This window comes from Bactrocera dorsalis, chromosome 2, assembly GCF_023373825.1.
Source record: "Bactrocera dorsalis isolate Fly_Bdor chromosome 2, ASM2337382v1, whole genome shotgun sequence".
NCBI classification, from domain to species: Eukaryota; Metazoa; Arthropoda; class Insecta; order Diptera; family Tephritidae; genus Bactrocera; species Bactrocera dorsalis.
Genome location: NC_064304.1, coordinates 22,404,468 through 22,425,792, shown reverse-complemented (window position 1 = coordinate 22,425,792; position 21,325 = coordinate 22,404,468). Strand labels below are relative to the sequence as shown.

The following is a 21,325-nucleotide window of genomic DNA, read 5'->3' as shown; positions in this document are numbered from 1 at the left end:
CATGCAAAAGCTGTATTGAAGCAGAAGGAGACTAGTTTGAATGAAATAAATTGATTTTGCCGAAAAACCATTTATTCTGTTTTTTTTTTTAAGTTTACTGTTTACTTTGGAACACAGCTTGTATAGCAGGAAGATTTCTTTATCGCGCAATTAGGTTCTCTCTGTTTGTCAATAGAAGACTCTAGCAGTTAGTGATGAACGGTTTTAATATATCCGAAATGTGACAAACTAGCCTAGGTATTTGAAAAGGCACGATTTCTTGCCAAATAATCATCGTTTGCTGGAAGTGTTGGTTTTATTCTTTCAGTCTAAGAAATCTGCGGCTGAAGCATATCGGAATATCCAAAAAGTTTACGGTGGTGCTGCCTAAAGTAAAACAACGTACCGTGATAGATTTCATCGCTTCAAAGATGGCGATTTCGATATTAAGGGCCGTCCGCATGAAAGAAGGCCAAAAACCTTCGAAGAAGGTGAATAGAAGACATTGTTCAATGAGCATCAGTGTCAAATGATTCAAAAACAATGAACTTGGATTCCTTATGATCTGAAACCAAGGAATGCCGAGCGTCGCCTTTTCAACAATTGGGCGATGAAAAGTGGGTTTTCACAGAAAAAGAAAATAAAGTCATGGCGACTGCCCGGTCATGCGTTAGCATCATCGCCTCGGCCGAATATTTGCGCTACGAAAGTTATGCCGCCGTTATTTATTATGAGCTACTGAAAACAGCAATACCATCCATAGCTTCGCTTATATAGCCTGGAAAGAAGTAAACGGGATAGATTTACCCTTACAGTAGTCAGAAGCGAACCCAATTAAAAACCTTTGGACACTTATGACGATGAAACTTCGCAGAAAAACGAAGCGTTCTATTAAAACGAAATATTAGGGAAATGTAGCGAAATCGGTACAATCGGAGTATTATAGCATATAGCTGCCACATACCACACAAACCAACGGGTTAAAATCAGAATAAAATTATTATATCTGTTGTTTGTATCACATACATATAATCGAGATAAATAAAGTGTATACTCGTATATGTAGACCAGGATGATGAGGCGAGTTGAAATTCGTCAATTCGTCCATCCGTGCAAGTTGTAACTTGAGTAAAAATTTAAATATTTTGGTGAAACTTGGTAGACGTGTTTCTTGGCAAAAAAAGGCTGAGTTCGTAGATGGACATAATCGGATCATCGCCATTAACCGACAACTAAACACTAAATTAATTATAAAACTCTAATTTGGCACAGGGCAGATCTCAAAAGTCGGACATAATATGGAAAATGTGTAGTTTAAGAATATATATATACTATATATGTATATATATTGTGACAAAAAAGTACCAAGAAATTGTAAAACAACGCAAAATATTAAATTATTCATCAGCATTTATTTTGTCGCCTTCAAAGTAGTCCCGTCCAGATATAACACACTTATGCTAACGATTTTTCCAGTCCATGAAACACTTTTCACCACCACTTCTTGGGATTGCCTTCAGCGAGTTTGGTTTTATCTCTTCGATCGACTGAAAAACGGGTTCCACGAAGCGACAATTTCAGTTAATGAGCAAGAAGAAATCACACGGAGCCAAATATGGTAAATACGGTGCTTAACCGATGGTACTAATTACGTTTTTGGCTTTATATTCCGTCACAATCGTACTATTTTTGACAAAAAAAAAACGGCTTTACTTAGACGAGTCGAGTAAGAACGCGTTTCACACCCGAAATATGCATCCGAACGCACTCGCGAGAGTTGTCGAACTCTCTAGCCATCTCTCTAACACTTGCCTGCGGATTTTCAAGCACCATATTCTTCACTTTTTTAATTTTTCCATCAGTTGAAGAGGTCGAAGGTAAGCCAGAACGAGGCATGTCTTCAATGATCTTTCGACCGTCTTTAAAGTCTTTGTACAACTCGTAATCTTGTGTTTTTGATAAGCCTTTTCTATTATTCGCAACGATTCTCCATACGAAATTTGATTTAGCTTAAAAATACAAAATTTGAGAAAAATCCTTTCTTCGATATTTAATTGTAGAAAACACCTCAAATAATTTTGAGAAATGTTCGCGAATTTACAGGAAATGGTCAGATATAAATCTGCTACAGTTCCGGTAACCGTGAGAACGGTACTTGTTTCTAGGAACTACACTTATATAAAATCAAAATTTCTTTCACAATCGTCCATTTATTGCTGGCACTAATTATATTTTTGGAGAATAACAGTTTTAGGGTGTGACTATGTTTTAATTGCATCGTGACCGCAAGTAATAAAGGGTGATTTTTTAAGAGCTTGATAACTTTTTTAAAAAAAAAAACGCATAAAATTTGCAAAATCTCATCGGTTCTTTATTTGAAACGTTAGATTGGTTCATGACATTTACTTTTTGAAGATAATTTCATTTAAATGTTGACCGCGGCTGCGTCTTAGGTGGTCCATTCGGAAAGTCCAATTTTGGGCAACTTTTTCGAGCATTTCGGCCGGAATAGCCCGAATTTCTTCGGAAATGTTGTCTTCCAAAGCTGGAATAGTTGCTGGCTTATTTCTGTAGACTTTAGACTTGACGTAGCCCCACAAAAAAATAGTCTAAAGGCGTTAAATCGCATGATCTTGGTGGCCAACTTACGGGTCCATTTCTTGAGATGAATTGTTGTCCGAAGTTTTCCCTCAAAATGGCCATAGAATCGCGAGCTGTGTGGCATGTAGCGCCATCTTGTTGAAACCACATGTCAACCAAGTTCAGTTCTTCCATTTTTGGCAACAAAAAGTTTGTTAGCATCGAACGATAGCGATCGCCATTCACCGTAACGTTGCGTCCAACAGCATCTTTGAAAAAATACGGTCCAATGATTCCACCAGCGTACAAACCACACCAAACAGTGCATTTTTCGGGATGCATGGGCAGTTCTTGAACGGCTTCTGGTTGCTCTTCACCCCAAATGCGGCAATTTTGCTTATTTACGTAGCCATTCAACCAGAAATGAGCCTCATCGCTGAACAAAATTTGTCGATAATAACACATTTCGAACCGAACACTGATTTTGGTAATAAAATTCAATGATTTGCAAGCGTTGCTCGTTAGTAAGTCTATTCATGATGAAATGTCAAAGCATACTGAGCATCTTTCTCTTTGACACCATGTCTGAAATCCCACGTGATCTGTCAAATACTAATGCATGAAAATCCTAACCTCAAAAAAATCACCCGTTACATGCAGCGTACATGTTTATCATCAAATATTTATAAACATGTATGTATATATGAAAATATATGTTTATATTTACTTAAGTCAAACAAAAAAATGCATGCAACTCGTCGCGCACACACACACCATAACGCTGCAAATGGTTTTGAATGTGGCAAAAACGGCCATTATCTACGGTCGTTAGAACACACGACCAACACACACACACATTGTATTTGTGTCCACGAGTACTCGACTAAAGGACCCAACCGAGACGGCGTTTCACAATTAGTGCGCGCAATCACCTGAGGCACAACAAACAAGATTTCAATAAGCCACACCAAATCAACGCGAATGCAACAGCGCCGAGTGCAACAATAAGCGGCACAACAACAAGCCGCAGGCCGGGTATGTTGCATTCGCCATAATATGTGCCCATAATATTTAGAGTCTTGACCAATACTTGCCAATTTCTCGTTGACATACTTACATACATATGTACATACAGACGCACGCATGCATTTATGCTTATGAACACATTTTAACCGCCAACAACTACAACAACAACAGTCCACTTCGACATGAGGCGCTGTGGCGGCAATTGTGAAGCAATCTCGTTTGAGATTTTACTGCCAAGGCACTTATATTATGGTGAAGTGTTGTTGTTGTCGTTGCTGTTGCTGTTGCCATTGCCGTTGCAGTGCGGCACGCAGTTGATTTTAATCAAATTCACAGCATTGTTTACCTGTCAGGCAGCGGCAAAACGCGCGAGCAACGATTATCGCCGGACTTGTACACGCTTATTGCTGTTGACGTCGTTGTTATATTGTTATATACTGTATTACTACGCTTTATGCACGGCGTTGTTGTTGTTGCAATTTTACGTGTCGTTAATGTTATGACTGCTGCTATTATTGTTGAGCCATATTTGCTACGGTCAGTTGTTGCAGCGTGCGTTTGAGAATGTTGTTGTTGTTGTAAATATTATTATTACTGTTGTTGTTATTGCAATGATTTTTGGTGCTTATTTGAGCTTTGAAGGGGTTTATTGTTGTTGTTATTTTTATTATTGTTTTTGTTGCTATTGTTGCATTTACTACAAATTCCATTCGCATTTCACAGCAAACACAGCCATCATGAAGTATTCAGCATTTTAAAATACCCCAAAACAACAACAACAACAACAACATGCACGTAGCGTTTAAGAAGTACCTTCCAACAAGGAGGCTGGCTAACTGGCTGACCGTCCAGCAAGCAGACGCTGCTAAAGGCAAAAGCCAAATGTTTTTGCTGTCCTCCTTGGCACATTCTTAACAGGGAAATCCTCCTCCCTCATTTTTATAGCTTTTTATACATTATCTGCACACTTTTTTCGTAGCAACAACTGGCCGTTGCTCGACGCAGGAGCCCCGGACTTTGCTTCCAATTCTCATATGTTCACTGGCTTACGCGCGCGGATGTGCGTGTGTGTGTAGCCAAAATCTCATGAATCTCATTAAAAAGGGCAGCCATAAAGTTCTTGTAATAACAGCAAATTGAGTTCATCCCATTTTTGGTAGTGCTACAACAATACAATAATAACAGCAACAATGTGTATTGTTACTAAATATCCAGGCTATCCAGCGGCGCAAAGATTCATCCTCGCGGCGTCACGTTGTGGTTGTTAGTCTGTTCAGCGAAGCTTTCGTTTATGGTGCGGCGTCTTGTGGCGAGAGATAGACTTACGCAATATTATTTGTAAGTAGCATGTCAAAGCGATTGCGCCAGTCGGCGAGCATTATTGGCAATGGTTAGGTTTGAGTTTCTTTTTAATCTGGCGATTTGTACTAGTTGTCGCCTAATTGAAGATGATTAAGTAAACAATTTATAGACGCTTACATCCACATATATGCCTAGGTAAATATAGTGAATATTTTGGTAAATCGAGGGAACGGGCCAAGGTTAAAGACTAACTTCGTAACTCATATGTCGGAAACGTCGATATCGGACCACTATAGGATATAGCTGTCATACAAACAGCACGATTAAACTCAAGTCCCTGTAGGGAAAACTAAGTGAATTAAAATGTTGATCTAGCTTATGATCAAATTTCACCCGGATTACTCAAAAAACAACACTTTCAACACATTACTTTATTATCGCCTTCAAACTTAGATCCTGAGCCAATAACAGCAAGCCAACATTTAATCCAAGTTTCCATATACCTGTTATACAATACAGGGATGTCCGGAAAGTAATAGGCCGCGCCTGTATTTCGGAGCGTGCACGCCCCGGCTGGATTCGGTAGAGAGCGTTCCTAACTAACGACCGAGCGGATGATCAGTTGTCTCCGAGCACCTGGAGAGTCAGGACAAACAATTCGGCGTGACGTGTTTCTGTGAGTGGTGCAAGCCGAAAACACAACACTCAGAGCAGAGGTACGCGACTAAATTCTGTGTGAAACTCGGTAAATCTGCGACAGAGGCTTGATATGATCAAGTAAGCTTACCCAGATGTGGTTTTAGTAAGTGTGTAGTGTGTTTCGGTAGCACCAGGCCTGGTGGCGGGCCGGGAAGAGGTCGCCAAAAAAAGGAAAGAATGAGCAAATTCAAAGTGAAAACTACTCATTGTCTTTTTTGACATCAAAGGCATTGTCTGCCATGAATTTATTCCTCCTGGACAATCCGTCAATGCCAAGTTTTACGTGGAAGTCTTCAAAAGACTCAAACGAAGGGTCAATCGGGTCCGACAAGACATCGCAGCCGATTGGAAGTTGCAACACGGCAACGCTCCCGCTCACACCTAACCAAGGCCGCCATCTCAATGCTTTCGCAGTTGCCCTACAACCCAGATGTGGCCCGGACTTTTTTTGTTTCCTTGCCTGAAAAGACCGATGAAAGGCAAGCATTTTGAGACGACAGAGGGGATCCAAACAACATGCACCAGGGCTCTCAAGGCTGTTTCAGAGAATGCCTCCCGTGACGCTTTCAATGCTTGGAAATTGCGTTGGCAGCGCTGCATTGACGCTAAAGAAGCCTATGTTGAATGCTTTTAAAGAATTGTAACGATTAGTTCAATAATTTTTTTTAAATCGAATTAATCCTATTACTTTCCGGACAAACCCTGTATGCTAGCCTCGGGAGGGATGGCCTTCAATGCTGTCTGCAAATTTTAGCCTTTTCTTTATCATATTCATTCATGTCTCGTCACAAGTAATAATTCGTTTGATAAATATAGGGTATAGGTATATTCAATTAATGTCGTTTTTGCAAATGATTCAGGCCCTTTGGTACAAGTCTAGCAATGACACTTCATATCCACCACTAACTATCATCAGATTTTAGATCATCCATAAAAGATGGTGACATACATATATGATACATCTCTCACGAAGAATATACTATTTCTTTGGCTTCTTCGATATTACCGTCATAAAACAAGATGGATGGACGACTCGCATGAGGCATGTTTTCGAAGACTTCGTGAACTTTACTGAATACTTTGTAACACTCAAATATTTACTTGTTGTCGTGATAGCGTATACTCACCAAAATTTTCAACGATTCCGTGAGCGTAATTCCAAACATCTGAATTTGCTCCTAATATTATATATCAGCGAAGAAATTCTGCAGTCGTTGGATACCACACACGAACCAAACTTGATAAAGGACTTTTGTGCTTTTGGGGAAAGTTCATTTTTATTACTACATGGATCTGCGCATATAAGCTCAAAGCAACCTTCCACTGCCTTTAAATAAGTTGAATGCAATTAAAGGAGTTAGCTCTTGGGACATTCTAAAACTTATCACTGATTTCGCAAAACTAAGTTAATTGCGTCAATGACTTTTGGTTAGAACGGGTGATCCAAATAAAGGTACGCGTGAGTCGTGTGAAGCTGTCATGCCATTTTTTTCTTCATGAAAGACTTACGCCTAAACAACGTTTAGAAATCGTTCAACTTTATTACGAAAATTCACGTTCTGTAAAGAATGTGTTTCGCACGCTTCGTTCAACTTATTTTCAACTTAATCGGCCTACCGATTGAAACCCAGCGTTCATTATTGGATAATATTCGACCAAATAGACCACATAAAGCACGCAGTGAAGAAAATACAGTAACCGTAGATGAGGGTGTACACGAAGACCATGAAGAGTCGATTCGGCGCCGTTCGCAGCAACTCGGACTGACGTATGTAAGGACTTGACGCATTTTGCGTAGATCTTAAATTGGAAGCGTACAAAATACAGCTTGTGCAAGAACTAAAGCCGCTCGACCTTCCCAAGTTGCAAGAAGAAACAACGTTCTCGACCCAAATTTTGTTCAGCGATGGGGCCCATTTCTGGTTCAACATGTATATATGTATGTATGTAAACATGCTTAATTGCCGCATTTGCGGCGAGGAGCAATCTGAAGAATTTCAGGAGCTGCCATTTCATCCAGAGAAAAAAACAACGGTTTGGTGTAGTTTGTGGGCCTGTGGAATCATCGGTCCATGTTTCTTAAAAAAATCATGCCAGTGAGAATGTAACCGTCAATAGCGACCGTTATCGCGCCGTAATAACCGGGTATTTGATGCCTGAGATTGAGCTTTAGTTTTAACAAAACCGTTATATGCGAGAGGGCAGGGTTAAAATTTGATTTCATCTATTTTCGCACCGTAAGGGTGGATTTTTAAAGAACAGCTGTTCAAACACATGTGTAAACAAAATTTAGGTTAACACCACTACGAAGATGATCATCGCGCTAAAGTATTCGTGTCCATACTACATACATATGTGTTTAGTTATTTGGCATTATTAATAATTTTTGATATTTTGATTATTTTAAGGGATTCAATATCATTACTATTATATGAATCATAACATATTAGCTCTAAGCAAGTTAAAAATGTTCATAAAAAGCCACCAAGAGTGCATAATAATCAACTTAAATTATTCATTCGCTATTTAAGCGAAGTTAAGATGCCTCCATGTGGTTATACTTCAAAAATTAAAAATTTTACTATAGCATAACAGTTTATTATATGTTTCAAAATATTAAACAACAATTTCTGCAACTTGCTGAATTCAATAACACTCAATTAATTGTTGCAACTACGTACATAACCTAATTTTGATACAGAAGTGTACGTCAGGCATTTAAATGTTCAACAGTGCTCTTATAGAAGCTATGGAAATAAAGGAGATTTATGTATGTTATAGTCCTCATTTAACCGATAAAAACCCCAAACTTGCACCCCGAAGAATTAATTTACAAAAATAAAGGCACTTACCATTTTGTGAAGCACTCCACAGAATATTGCATCACCCATTCCATACACGAAGAAAATACCAAAATTCGCAGCTGATACATTAAAACTATGAACACGCACTATTGTTATTTAATATACCGGGAGTTATTTGCTTGCACTTTTTCAATAAATAACAAAAAAATTACAGAATTGACTAAAAATTACTACACGAATAGCGCACAAAATGAATTAGCAAATTTTATTAAATGTCAAATACGCGAAAGTTTACCGCTACAAACGGTGCATACACACACAAATTCGTATGGCTAGCAGGATATAGCTAGGGATAAAAGTAGTGTTTTCAAAATTCAAATGGCCCTTGCAGGCGTATGAGTGTAAAAGGAAAAGGAAGCGAATGCGAAAACAGTGTTTTCAAACACTGTTCACCGGAAAAGTTTGTGTCTTGGCTAATATTTCTCATATTTTTAATAAGTACGCCATACTGCTGACGAAATTTTTACAGTGACAAGCACCGAATATTAGTTAAAATTATCGAAATTACACAAAACAATAATAATACTAAGACTTAGTAAAAGGACAGATATATGTAATTTAGACGGACAAAGAAGTTTTATCTACAGATTCACTAGCTGAATTGTGTTGGAGGTTCCAATCACCACTAACAGTAGTGGCAATATTTAGTGTATATAAGTGTGAGAAGTTATATTAATTGCACAGTTTGTTTAAATGTTTAACGAGTATTTTCGAATTTTTAGTTTATTTTTAATAAAGACTTTTCAAGATTTTGAAAACTTGCAAATTTAAAAAGGATGAGTTTAAGACACTTAATTTACAGGTGAGGTGGCAGCACTGCCGTACAAGAATTTGTCACAATTGGAATTTTCGCTCTCTGTTGTTTTCTTGCACTTGACATTTCGCGATAAAAGGAGCAAACCATTTTCATAGTGCAAATCGGAGGTTGACATTAAAAAATAGGTGCAGTTGGAGAGTAAATTTGCAGTAAATTATTTTAGAATTGTAGCAAATATCTGTTTTTTTTCCTTTTATAAATAAAGTGTAAATGAAAGATATCATCGTTAAAATGTGATTTGAATGCGAGGAGTAGCATATAAATCAGCAATAACGGCAGAAAAGAAAGCACCAACACCAGCAGCGCTATATCAGCAGACAACGGAAAGAAAGGTGTCAGTAGAAAGAATAGCTAGTGAAAAGGGCGGAAAGGTGTTGGTGCACGCGAAAATTTTTTTTTGGCGAGAAACGGGTAGCAGAAAATATTTCGGCTTGCCATATATTCTAATATAATCGGGTACTGTAATAGCAACGTTGTGTGCAAAAAAAAAACAAAAACCAAGGCATAAAAAGAAAATTCTTGGTAAGAGAAGTGTCAGCACAGATTAACTGAGATTATTTTCTCTTTCACACGGAACACCCACTCCTCCTAAGCTGTTAGCCCACCGTAATCGTAGTAATTTATCGGGATGGCTGCGTTACTACAAGAGTTAGATATTTTCGAACTGTGTCCGCTTATTACCAATTTAAATTGCAAATTATCTACGGTCAGTGAGTATGATGCACGCAAACAATTGTTATGTCTCGTCTCGGAGGAAAATGACATAGTGCTGCGCTACACCAGCGAAGGTGGGCAGGAAGTGTTGAAATTAGTTTCCTGGTTTCGTCGCACTAATCGTGTAATTCATGACGTTTGCTTTGATCCATCCGGTACTTGGTTATTAGTGTTATGTGAGTATATAAATATTTAAATTAAAAAAAAATAATGAAATAATAAACCAAACCATAAGTGTGTTGTCGTTTGGTTGCCAATGAGCACGGTTAAATCGATTTGTCATGTCCAATTAAATATATATGTATATACATATCATATTCAACAAAATACAGCTAAAAACTTGTAGTATATGACCAATGGGCGCAAAATGTGCATGACGTCAACAAGGAATCTTCTGTTCCCTAGCATGTAAATGTAGGTCTATTAGTTGCTGCAAGGTATCATGCACCATGGCTTACACTACCCATTACATATTGTACATTAAATCAAGAAAGCCCACGGGATATATGCACTCAGTTTTTTAATACACTTTTTTTCTCCACTTTTATGCTATTGATTTTTGTATTTTAGTTTGTTTTTGTTATATGTTTGTTTATCAATTGATTTTTGCGGCAAGCGAGTGTGCTATCTACGCATAGGTGTTTGGGTACATTGAACTGTGAAAGTAACGGGGTAGCAAGAAAAAGTGGGGTGAGAAATGTGTAAAAAAAAACTTTGATAAATGCAAAAGACCTACGGCCTCGTCTTTGCAATCGCATATGCTGTCAATGTCTTTGTGCGCTAATAACGTCACAGACACTCTAGACAGCATGTCGCTGTAAATTGAGCTTGCACAAGTTACATATCAATGAAATAATGATAGCACAAGTATTAATAGCTGCTTATGAGGAAGAGTATTTAGCCCCATAAAATGCATGCAAATAATAGCTCATTGTTATTTGCATTTTAATATTATTATAAATATACGTATATGATACGTAAATACCCGTTAATATCTAGAAACCATAAATAAGGTGCTCTACTTCAAGTAATAAATTCTAATCTTAGCCTGCTAGAAAATTCTCAAGCAGATCGTGCTATGAAGGTTTAATATTTATTATAACATGAGCAGTTAGTATACACGAAGTTTGTGGCACCCAGGAGCCATAGTTGGAGATCCTACAAAATATATGTATATGATAAAGATTAGCGTGACGAACTGAGTCGATTTAGCTATGTCCGTCCGACCGATCAAAAGCAAGTCATTGTATGGAAAACCTTTTTAGTTTTAGGATATCTTTACATAATTCGGCATTTATTATTGTCCCAGACAATGGTACAATCTCTGAAAAATTATTCAGAATGGACCACTATTGCTTATAGCGGTTATACAAACTGACTGTTAAAATCTCGTTCTTTCGTGGATTTTTTTTTTAGTAAAGAGTACTACAACTTCGGTGCAACCGAACTTAACGGATTAAATAATTTAATTTTTATTGTTGCTTTTAAAATACGTGCCACTTTACATATCCATATTTATATTTTTAAAAACCTAAATATTAATACAAATTTCTACTGCTCAGGTTTCGACAATACGCTGCACATTGTACCCGCCCTCGCTGTGGTCGACAAAACTTTCATGGAGCCTTCGAACTCGACTCACCCGCCGCAACAGCCATACAGCACAACACAAATTACCTCATACATCATACCGTTTGTGGGACCACATGAGTGCCCCAACTCAAAAAGGTGCCCCAATCAAGCCACCTTCAGTGAAACTATCGCAAAGCAACCGCCGCCTGTCATACCAAATGCCGCTGCTGCAGAGGACAAAGCAGATAGCGTATGCGATGAGCAGGAAAAGCATGAAGCTGGAGCTGAAAGTGAGCAGCTAGCCGACACTGAAAAGATCTCCTCATCACGGGAAAGTATCGCTCAAGCGTCACAACTGCTCGTAGAAGTTGAGGTGAATATAGAGCCAAAACTGCCAGTCAACATAAATCTTGATGCGTATAGCCATGATGTGCCCGCCAGTATGTTGGCGTCTACAGCACCACCAAATGTTGTCGAAGATAAAACGGGCAATAGTCAGGTTATGGCTACATCGTTTATGGCCTCGGTTACTTGCCCCTACCCGTTAGCTGTTGTGTGGTGGCAAACTATAGATGGTGTCAATCGCGCTGTTATCGGCTATTCCGACGGTTCCATTTGTTTTGTGGGTTTGAGTCCAAATTGCCCGTTCGTTGCGAGCACGGCAATTGATACCGGCTCTGTGGTGAAGTTGCTCATCTGCAAGGACAGCACTTTTGAAAGCGTCATGTTGCTGGTAAGTATAAATAAATACATATACATTAAAAATAAAAATAAAAATATTCATAACATTTTATTTTCGTAGATCACCTCATCGTTAAAACAGCAGTTCAAATTACTACTTGAACAGAAAGCCATCAAATACATATACCCAGGCGAGATCTCACCCAGCGCGGTACACGGGCGCGATAGTGACTGGCAGATTGTTATGCCGCTGAAGACACAAAGCAATTGCTCTGATCCAGCATCGGACAACAGCGCATTGGATGAGGACGTTTTCTTAAGAAACGATGAAATTCCCAGCACTTCAGCAGCGGCAGCGACGTGTGGTGGTCCAGCGCAGCCTTGTCATTCACTGCGCCGTTCTGTCATAATACCCGGCACGCACACACCTATGTCGAAAACAGCAATGCCACCACCACCCCCACCCTATTCGGTAGCGATCAATCGCCACTTGGACACCGCGCCCACAACGAGCACCAACGTCCTAAGTGGCAACACAGCTCCCGCAACAAATACTAGCGCAAGCAGCAGTGGCAGCGGCAGCGTGCCCACTACCATGAGCATTGGCAATGGCAGCTCAGCGACAGGTATACGTTTCACACAACAACAGCTGCCCGAATTGGACGATGTGAATGCACGTGCTGGCATTTTGCCAGCGGCGCGCGCAAGGCTCGCCTCATTGAAGAGCCTGGGCACAAAGAAGCTGAATGCCATCAAAATGCGTCTCTCCGATAATCGGCATAAACTCGAAGATTGTAAGTAAACAATTTGTCTGCATCTATAACAAAAAAAAGAAACAAAAATAAATTTAGCACTTTGTTTCTACTTATTTAATCCAGTAACTATTGTAATTTCTAAAACGACTATTATTTGCTTTTTAAAACCGTTTCCTTTCTTAATTTCTCAGTTATAAAATGTATTGTAATTTTATTAAATAGATTGCGTGCGAAACGCGGTGAGTTTAGCCAACGTTTATGCTACGACACACGTGTTGTTGTCATGCTTACAATCATTCTCGCCGAACAGTTAGTCAAATCAGACATACAAATATACAACAGTTTCAATACTCGCTTAGCGTGAACGCTCACATCATCTGCGTTTTGGCGTTCTCTGTACAAATACAATTCCCAAACATACATTTATTTCATAATATCCCCCCTCAAATATTACGTTTCTTTACAAGCTTAATTGTTGTTGTTGTTAAAGAAAATGATTTTTCCTTATTTACAAATCAAACTAATGCATCATGTTTTTCCTTGCAGATGTGTCTGAAAATACTCTTGGCAACTTCGCCATCATGGACTCACCATCGCTGACGCCCGAAGTGTTGAACAACTCCAGCGGTTCCTTCTATACCATACAGAATTTGCGCAACACCTATTTGCTAAGCGCACTACACAGTCACACAAACAATCTTACCGTGCATAATATTGATATTAATTTGAAACCGTTATTTCTCTATAAAATCCCGAAGAATTGCTATGATATTTTAATCAGCTCAAATTTGCTTTACACCATACAATATGTCGATATAAATGCTGGCGATAATGCGAAAGAATGCGCTGACCTAACGAATGCCGAACGCAATACGGAGAAGGAGAATCGCGACACCGATACGGAGAAGGAAGAAGTCATCGATCTATGTGAAGGCAATGACACGCTGCTCGCGGATATCAATTCGGCTGGTTCGTTTAGTGCGGACACGAGTGCAACCACCAGCGGCCCGTCCACCAGCGACAGCTTATCGCACTGTAATGCGATAAATGCGGTGGGCGTGATAAGCAGCGCAATGGCCACTTTGCGTGCAGGCGATGATGATGTTAGTATACACAATTATATTTGTTTGACTCTCATTTTATCCTGAAGAGGGTATATTTAAGTGTGGTCACCAGTCAACAACATCGGTTACTCTACCAAATACAATATATGTATATATAAAGCCGTCTAGCTGTCCGACATTTCGTCTGTTTTTATAAACGCGGACTAGTTCGTGGACTAGTTCTGCTTTTCAGATATCGGTCTTAAATTTTGCACTTGCTTGTCTTGTTCTCCCCAAAAAGCTCCTCATTTGTATAAACCTCTAATATCGGGCACAAACTGCACCATCAACATCAAGTCCTTATGTGGAGCATTGGCTCCAGTTATTGTTTAAAGCAACGATACAATCTCCAAAGAAATTGATTGGATCGGACCGCTATAGTATATAGCTGCCATACAAAATTATCGAATCAAGTTTTTGTATGGAATCTTTTATATTTGAGAACGCGGTTATAGTTTTGGTGCAGCCGAAGTTACCATTTTTTCTTGTTTTGACTCGCTATATTTACTAAATAACCGTTTTTTATTGTTTTGACTTTGTATTTTCTTTTAGTGCTTCAACGGCGCTTCACAGCTGACTATATTTCGCTTTGAGAATGAGACTGTGCTGAATCTCTATCAAATGGCAACCTATCGCTCGAGTGAGCCCAGCGAAATCATAACGAAAGAAGAAAAAGCCAAAGCGTTCGATTTCAAGGATATACGCTCACCCATGGATTATGTGCAGTTCTATGAGCATGCCGATGTGAAGGAGGAGTACTCGCTGCGTCAAATGGAAATTATGAAGCATGAGTTTCCAAAAATTAATTACGATCCCTGCTATGTGGTTACCAACAAGAATGTATACTACATACAATTAAAGTGAAGTCAAAATTTAATTTCTCTATTTCAATACATACATTTTCACCATAACCTCTTTTCTATTTCATTTTTGCAGGAAGGAACCCTTCGCCATCTTCCTAGATTCTGCACTGGCGGGTGAATGGAAACAATGTCGTGAATTCTGCAACACCTTTGATCTCACCTACGAGGCGTGCATAGAGTTTGCCGGCGATTATCTGCTGCGTCGCAAGCGCGTCACACAGGCCCTGGTCACGTACAACTCGGCGCGCATCAAACCCATACGCACCGCGCTCAAATTGGCCATGTTCGGACAGACATGTGCGCTTATGCATCTCTGTGCCATGGCGCTGAAGACGACCTACTTGCTGAGGTCGAAATATTTCAGCAGTCCCATAATAAAAACGTTACTTAAAGATATTACATATCGTCATTCGGAAGATGTGCGCATAATACTTCCGCTGACGGCCGCTAAAAATTCAGATGTAGTGATAAATGAAGGCGTATCGGCCAGTGACTATAACTATGGCGTGGATGACTCGCTTAGCAATCTACAAATGTCGCCATCGTCTCAGTTTCATTTGGCCAATTTGTTGTTGATATCTTTGGCGGAGCGTGCGGTGAATGATAAGAACTATTTGCCGCTGTGGTGAGTTTGCTTTGCACCGTGGTGAAATGCTTAAAATTGATTGCCTCTTATTTTTTAGGAATTTCCTTGTGACCAATACGAAATATCACACCAATATGACAAGCATTGTGCTGTGCCAGAGCGGTCTCTTCTCGTCGGCGTTGGTTTTGGCGAAGACGCGTGGTGTTTGTATTGACACATTTTTGGCGTTGACCAGCGTTGTGGGACAGGAATTCGGTAAATATCGTAAAGACTCTTTGCAAGAAAGGAACAATAACTGTTTTGCGTTAGGCTGGTACACAGAGATGAATGTGTGTTTGTATAATTTGAGTGAGCCAATTTTCGCCGAGACGATCACCTATTTGCCGCAAACCGCTATAGACTATTTTGGTTTCATACAGGACAAACTACCTAATATAAGGCCCTGCGTACTTGAGGTGAGTAGAAATTGAACTGATGATTTAGACATTTTTTGATGTGAAAAATTCCTAAAAGTCCCTAGGGGTTTCTTATAACATGCATACGTGGATCTACGCATCCGAAGTGTCCACGGATTTATGTATATCCGACCAATGACTGCCACCTCCGTAGTATTCCTCAAAATTATTTATTAAGGGATGTTTTGTGTCGCTACCACAACAACAACAGATTGAAGTCTATAATTATTTTCCCTTTTCGCATATATCCAAAAAATTTGTTTTTCCGTCTGAAAAACTGGTAATTGCAATAATAGCATGGGGTTTCGTATGGCATTTCAAAATTAGTCAGGAAATGTTTTCTGTCGCTATAACACCATGGCTGGTTTCCGCAAATTTATAACCGTGTCAATTCCGATAACTTAGAACCAGCTGTCGTGGGTATTGACACATGACTCTAACCACCTTTTTGCATGTCCAGCTAAGCCTACACATCTGACACCCCACTCCCTATGGTCCGACCTCGTTGAAATAGCACATTTCCTGGGCCTACCGTTGGATTAACTCGATGACAACTTATCTGAAACGAGAACTACATTTCCATTACTAAAACAACAACAACAACAAAATATGGTAACCTAACATATCTATCTTTATAGTCCGACCTCGCCGAAAAACCCCGTTTCGTGATCCTACGGCTAAGTGGCTTCAAGAACTGTTAGTTTTGCGCTTTCCCCAGAACAAGATTTAGGTATTCTCTACAACAACAACACAAATTTAGGCAAAAATAAGCATCCCATCGGTCCATAATTTTGTCTAACAACATTTGCTAATTTTTAATATGGATCTTCGTAGACTTCTGGGTACATTTAACACTAATAAATTTGGTATCTTCTTTACAGCGCTTGGAACGCCAATTGAATCCCTTCGCCGCCGTACTACGTCCAATGGTATCGCACACTTCCTCCGGCCACATGGAGCACAATATAAACGACAATAAAACGTTTTTATATGATTTTTGTAAAACTGTCATCGAAACATATTTAGCTGTACTCATACACATGGAATCTCAACGCTCCAAGAGCGAACACATAACGAACGCATTGTCAACGTTCCGCATCACTTACGAAGACAATCAGGTTGCGAAGCATATGCCGACATTTTTGTTTGAGTTAATTTAATTATTTGCACTCCCTACAGTTTGCAATCGAAACATCACGCTTTAAACCCATCTCAGCTGGTTGTGCGCACTGTGCTTGTGTTGTGGACGGTGTGGCCTACTTTTGGGGTTCTAATGGAGTGCCTTGCTGTTATAGCGTTAACAAGTCTTCCTCCGGTACGTAATGAATTACAACAATTGAAATTAATAGTAAATATTATTTACGCGTCCACCACTTAGATCCACCAGAGCCGCCACACGCCGTTAAGAGCTTGGACCTACTATCACTATTGAATCTGGAGGTGCATACCGTGAAGTGCGGCCGCCAGCATACGCTAGTGCTAACGAACAACGGGGTGCGCTAGAAATTATTTGAAGATGCAATAATTAGAAATTAATAACTCACCTATTTACAGTTGTATGCGTTTGGCAACAATAATCTGCTTCAGTTGGGCATTGGGCGCGACATGCAAGTCGCACTGCAGCCAATGATGTTGCATGCTTTCGATGGCAAGAACATAACGATCATCGAAGCGGGTCAATATCACAACGCTGCAGTTGCGGATGGACTCTTGTACACCTGGGGGTGAGTGCGCCGCAAATATGTATATGCAGAATATTTGAAATTTATTTGTTTACCTGTACAGTTGGGGCATTTACGGACAACTTGGGCATGGCAATTGCGAAAATGTGGCCGAACCGAAAATAGTTGCATTCTTCAAAACGAAAGTAAGCATGTAAGATGGTTTTCTGTAAACTCCAAATTACATTTTCATGTTCGCAGAAAGTACTTCAAGTATCCTTGGGGCATGCGCACAGCGTGGTGCTCTGTCAGACGCCCAACAATCCGAACGCCACCGAATTATATGTGTTTGGTTCCAATCATTTTGGTCAGTTGGGTATTGGCTCTGGTCCTAGCGGTGTGGAAGGACAAAGCAACACCTCTACTGACGACGAAATGCATTGCGCTAGTCAAGTGAAGAGTTTAGTGCCCATTAAACTGTTCGTGTGCGACGAAAGAATAAGACTGATACATACCAAATTTTTTTCTAACGTAAGTTCGTTGACTTTACCACTTTTCCCCCACTTTTCACGCATTAATTGCAGTTAGCTGTCGATGAGAATGGACGCATGTACACGTGGGGCTCCTCACCGCAAGCGCTGCGCTTAGCCAATCAGATCAAGCGTCGTGCAAATGCGAAACAGAAAATGGAGGAACATCAACGTCGTGAAATGAGCAAGCAGTTCGAGGCTACATTGCCCAGTGAGAATGCAAGCGTACCTTGCGCAGCACCGTCCACGTCCAAAAGTGCATATGCCGAGGCGCCAAAATCTATGGTCGCTGAGGTCGCCAGCAGCATACTTACGGATATAGTGAACGAAAACGTAACGTCAATCGCCACCAACACTGATAATACTCGGGAGACTGCTGCGACAACAGAATCGACTACAGACAGCGCCTTTAAAGAACCTGAACTCATTGAAGTTTTAGCCACCACAGTGACGGCCGAGCAGGAGGAGGTTGACGAACTGAAAGATGAAGACGTGAAGGAAATAATTGTAGAAGGCATTGCCAACGCCGAAACCGAGATAACCATACAGTTGGTGAACGAAGTGGTGGAAGAGTTTGTCGAGGAAGTTAAGCCAATGGTCGCACAACCGCTCAAATCATTAAACCCATTGAAACCAGCGACCGAAGAGTTAGCGGCAAAGCACACGGACACACCAGCGCCAACAATAGCTGTCACCGCGCCGCCTCCAACGTCAACGTCAACAGCAACAAATGTCACGACCGAGGGCGATCCATGTGAGCACATGACTCCGCATTTGGTGGACACCACCGAGGTAGCCGGTCAAATTTTGCAGGTAAATGAGTAATAACCATTTTTTCTAAACTGCATTTCTATGGTTGCTGCAATATTTTCTTACAGATCTCAAGCGGACTCTTCCATTTTGCCTTGATCTCGTCTACTTGCACCCTGTACACTTGGGGCAAAAATTTGGAGCACCAACTGGGTACTGGCGATAAGGAGCGACGTGCCGTCAGCAAACCCTCACCCGTCGATTGTGTCGACCGTCCCATGTATGTGGATTGTGGCGCAGATTTCACGCTCGTCATGACCACAGAGTTTATGGTCAAAGCGTTTGGCGGCAACTCGAATGGACAGGTATGACAGCTATAAATCTTGCAAACTGCTATAGAATTAAGTTTTGGGTTTCGCCAAAATCTATGCGTTTCTTGTATTTCCTTTTATAACCTATAAAACTACTTTTCGCTCCACAGTGCGGTCGCGATCTCGGACCATCCATCGACAAGATGAAACAACGTGTGGTCTGTTTGCCCACCACCAAGCGACTTATGCGCTTTGAAAGTCAATGCGTTGATGTGCCGGTGGAAATCAATTTGCCACGCCCACGTATACGTTTGGAATCCGAACCGGTGCGCTATTTGAAGAACATACCAAAATACCAACCACAATTCATGCTAGAGGCCGGCATAAATTTCGACAATGCGCTCAACTTTGAACGTCCCTCACCATCGAATCAGTACAAGTCGACAACGCAAGCGGACAGTAGCGAAAATGTGGTCACCGGCCAAGACTCGGACGATATGATCTCAAGTTTAGAGAATTTAAGTAACAATGAAGCGAACGATGGTTGTTCACTGAACTTCTCATTGCTGCCCTCCTCAGGTGCAGCGGGCGCGCTACCACTTGCCGCGGCTACAGCGGATGATGCGCAACACAGCGCTGCTGTGGATGATTTAACACCCGATGAGCAGAGTTACGCGCGCCTGCCCGTCACCGAAAATTCCGATGCCAGCGGTGTTTGTGTGGCCGGTCAGCCGAGTGCCGAGCAATGTCCGCTAGTAGCAACGGCAAAGCATGATGCGAACGACGACGTACAGACACCAACACAAGCGGCCGGCTCACAAAGTACGCTCACTTCGAATGCGCCCGTGGAAGCTGAGGAGACTGTAGAGGATGATGCGAATCTGCAAGAGTTGCGACAGTACATACACTATTGCCTCTATGTATTTCACGGTCTCTACAACCCAAACAGGGTGTGCGACTTCGCTAAGGAACGTCTGGAGTATCGTATACGCACGCTTATGTTGAATTTCAAATTCGTCGATGCTTTCGTATTGTGTTTGCAGAATTGCAATAGCGCCGGCAAAGCATTGAAAATATTCGCATACTTCTCCAAAGACACCGGCTCCGTGCCACTGCGTCGCCAGGACGTGAAATACTTAATTTACTATTTGTTGAAACACTTCATGGCGCAGAAGTTCGATATGCTCGAGTGTGAGCGTTTCTTTTTGGGCGATCTCGATTATTATTTGCTTGAGTTGTCGTATGTACTGTTCTTCAACAATAACAACACCATGCTGGAGCGTAACTTAAATGAGAAATTCAAGAGCTACTTTGCGCAGGAGGAGTCGCAACTAAATCAAAATCAAAACGACGCTGAGCAAGTGCACCGCAAGCTGGACGACACGGATGTGATATTCGATAGCCTAAGTGTTAAGTTCAAAACAATCGTTTGCCAGAGGCTGATGCAGCACTGCAACAATTAGTTGCTGGTGCTTAGCACCATTAGTTTAACTTGTTTTTAATTTATTGATTCGTGATATGAGTTGTTTATTTTATTTTATTATTCTTATTTTCTTTAGTTCTTTTGTCGTTTTTTATTGTATTCAAATTTACATCTTACTTATGTATATATATATATATTTGTGTTAACGAGAAAATGTAATATAACTTTATATATATATATATTCGCTTATACCTCATAAATTATATGCATTATTGCTGTGTTTGCGTTGAGTTTGTTTTTGTCTCATTTGCCCTTCAAACACGTCGTACTGCCCATGAAAGTTCCTTTCAAAGATCAAAAGTAAGCGAGTTTGAATTTAACTAATTTTAGTTTGGATGGAAAGCACTTTTTATTTTACATATATTAATTTAATAGTTTTGTAATTCATTTTTGTTGCAATTGAATGCCAATTTTAGTTTTAACCCTTAAATGCATGATTTTTCCTTTTTAAATACCAAGTGTGTATTTTTTAAGTGGCGCGCCAAGCTGTCAAATTATTAAAATTAAAAAGTGAAATGTCATATCATGAAAGTTTGCATTCAAAAGTCAACACAGATATTTTTAGCACCTAATAAAAGTAAAAAATACTGTGTT

General features: G+C 40.3%; 1 protein-coding gene across 2 annotated transcripts; it reads left to right on the top strand.

Moving 5' to 3' along the window:
- The first annotated feature begins 9,333 nt into the window (after positions 1-9,333).
- On the top strand, positions 9,334-20,961 carry LOC105233229 (uncharacterized). 2 transcript variants are annotated; one of them, XM_011215236.4, is made up of 17 exons: positions 9,334-10,157; positions 11,544-12,286; positions 12,356-13,028; positions 13,536-14,092; positions 14,645-14,952; positions 15,029-15,580; positions 15,639-15,796; positions 15,851-15,996; positions 16,878-17,114; positions 17,176-17,311; positions 17,375-17,490; positions 17,551-17,720; positions 17,782-17,863; positions 17,919-18,188; positions 18,242-19,000; positions 19,066-19,302; positions 19,419-20,961. In XM_011215236.4, the coding sequence occupies exons 1-17, from the start codon at positions 9,896-9,898 to the stop codon at positions 20,709-20,711; spliced, it is 6,699 nt and encodes a 2,232-aa protein (XP_011213538.2). In that variant the 5' UTR covers positions 9,334-9,895; the 3' UTR covers positions 20,712-20,961. The 2 variants fall into 2 exon arrangements, with proteins under 2 accessions (XP_011213538.2, XP_019848378.2); XM_019992819.3 differs by having other exon boundaries at positions 15,639-15,996.
- Positions 20,962-21,325: the final 364 nt, after the last annotated feature.

Coding starts and splice junctions, on each gene's coding strand:
- LOC105233229 (XM_019992819.3), top strand. CDS start 9,896: ATGGCTGCGTTACTACAAGAGTTAGATATTTTCGAACTGTGTCCGCTT. Junction 17,312..17,374: donor CGTTAACAAGTCTTCCTCCG/GTACGTAATGAA, acceptor TCCACCACTTAG/ATCCACCAGAGCCGCCACAC. Junction 18,189..18,241: donor ATACCAAATTTTTTTCTAAC/GTAAGTTCGTTG, acceptor CATTAATTGCAG/TTAGCTGTCGATGAGAATGG.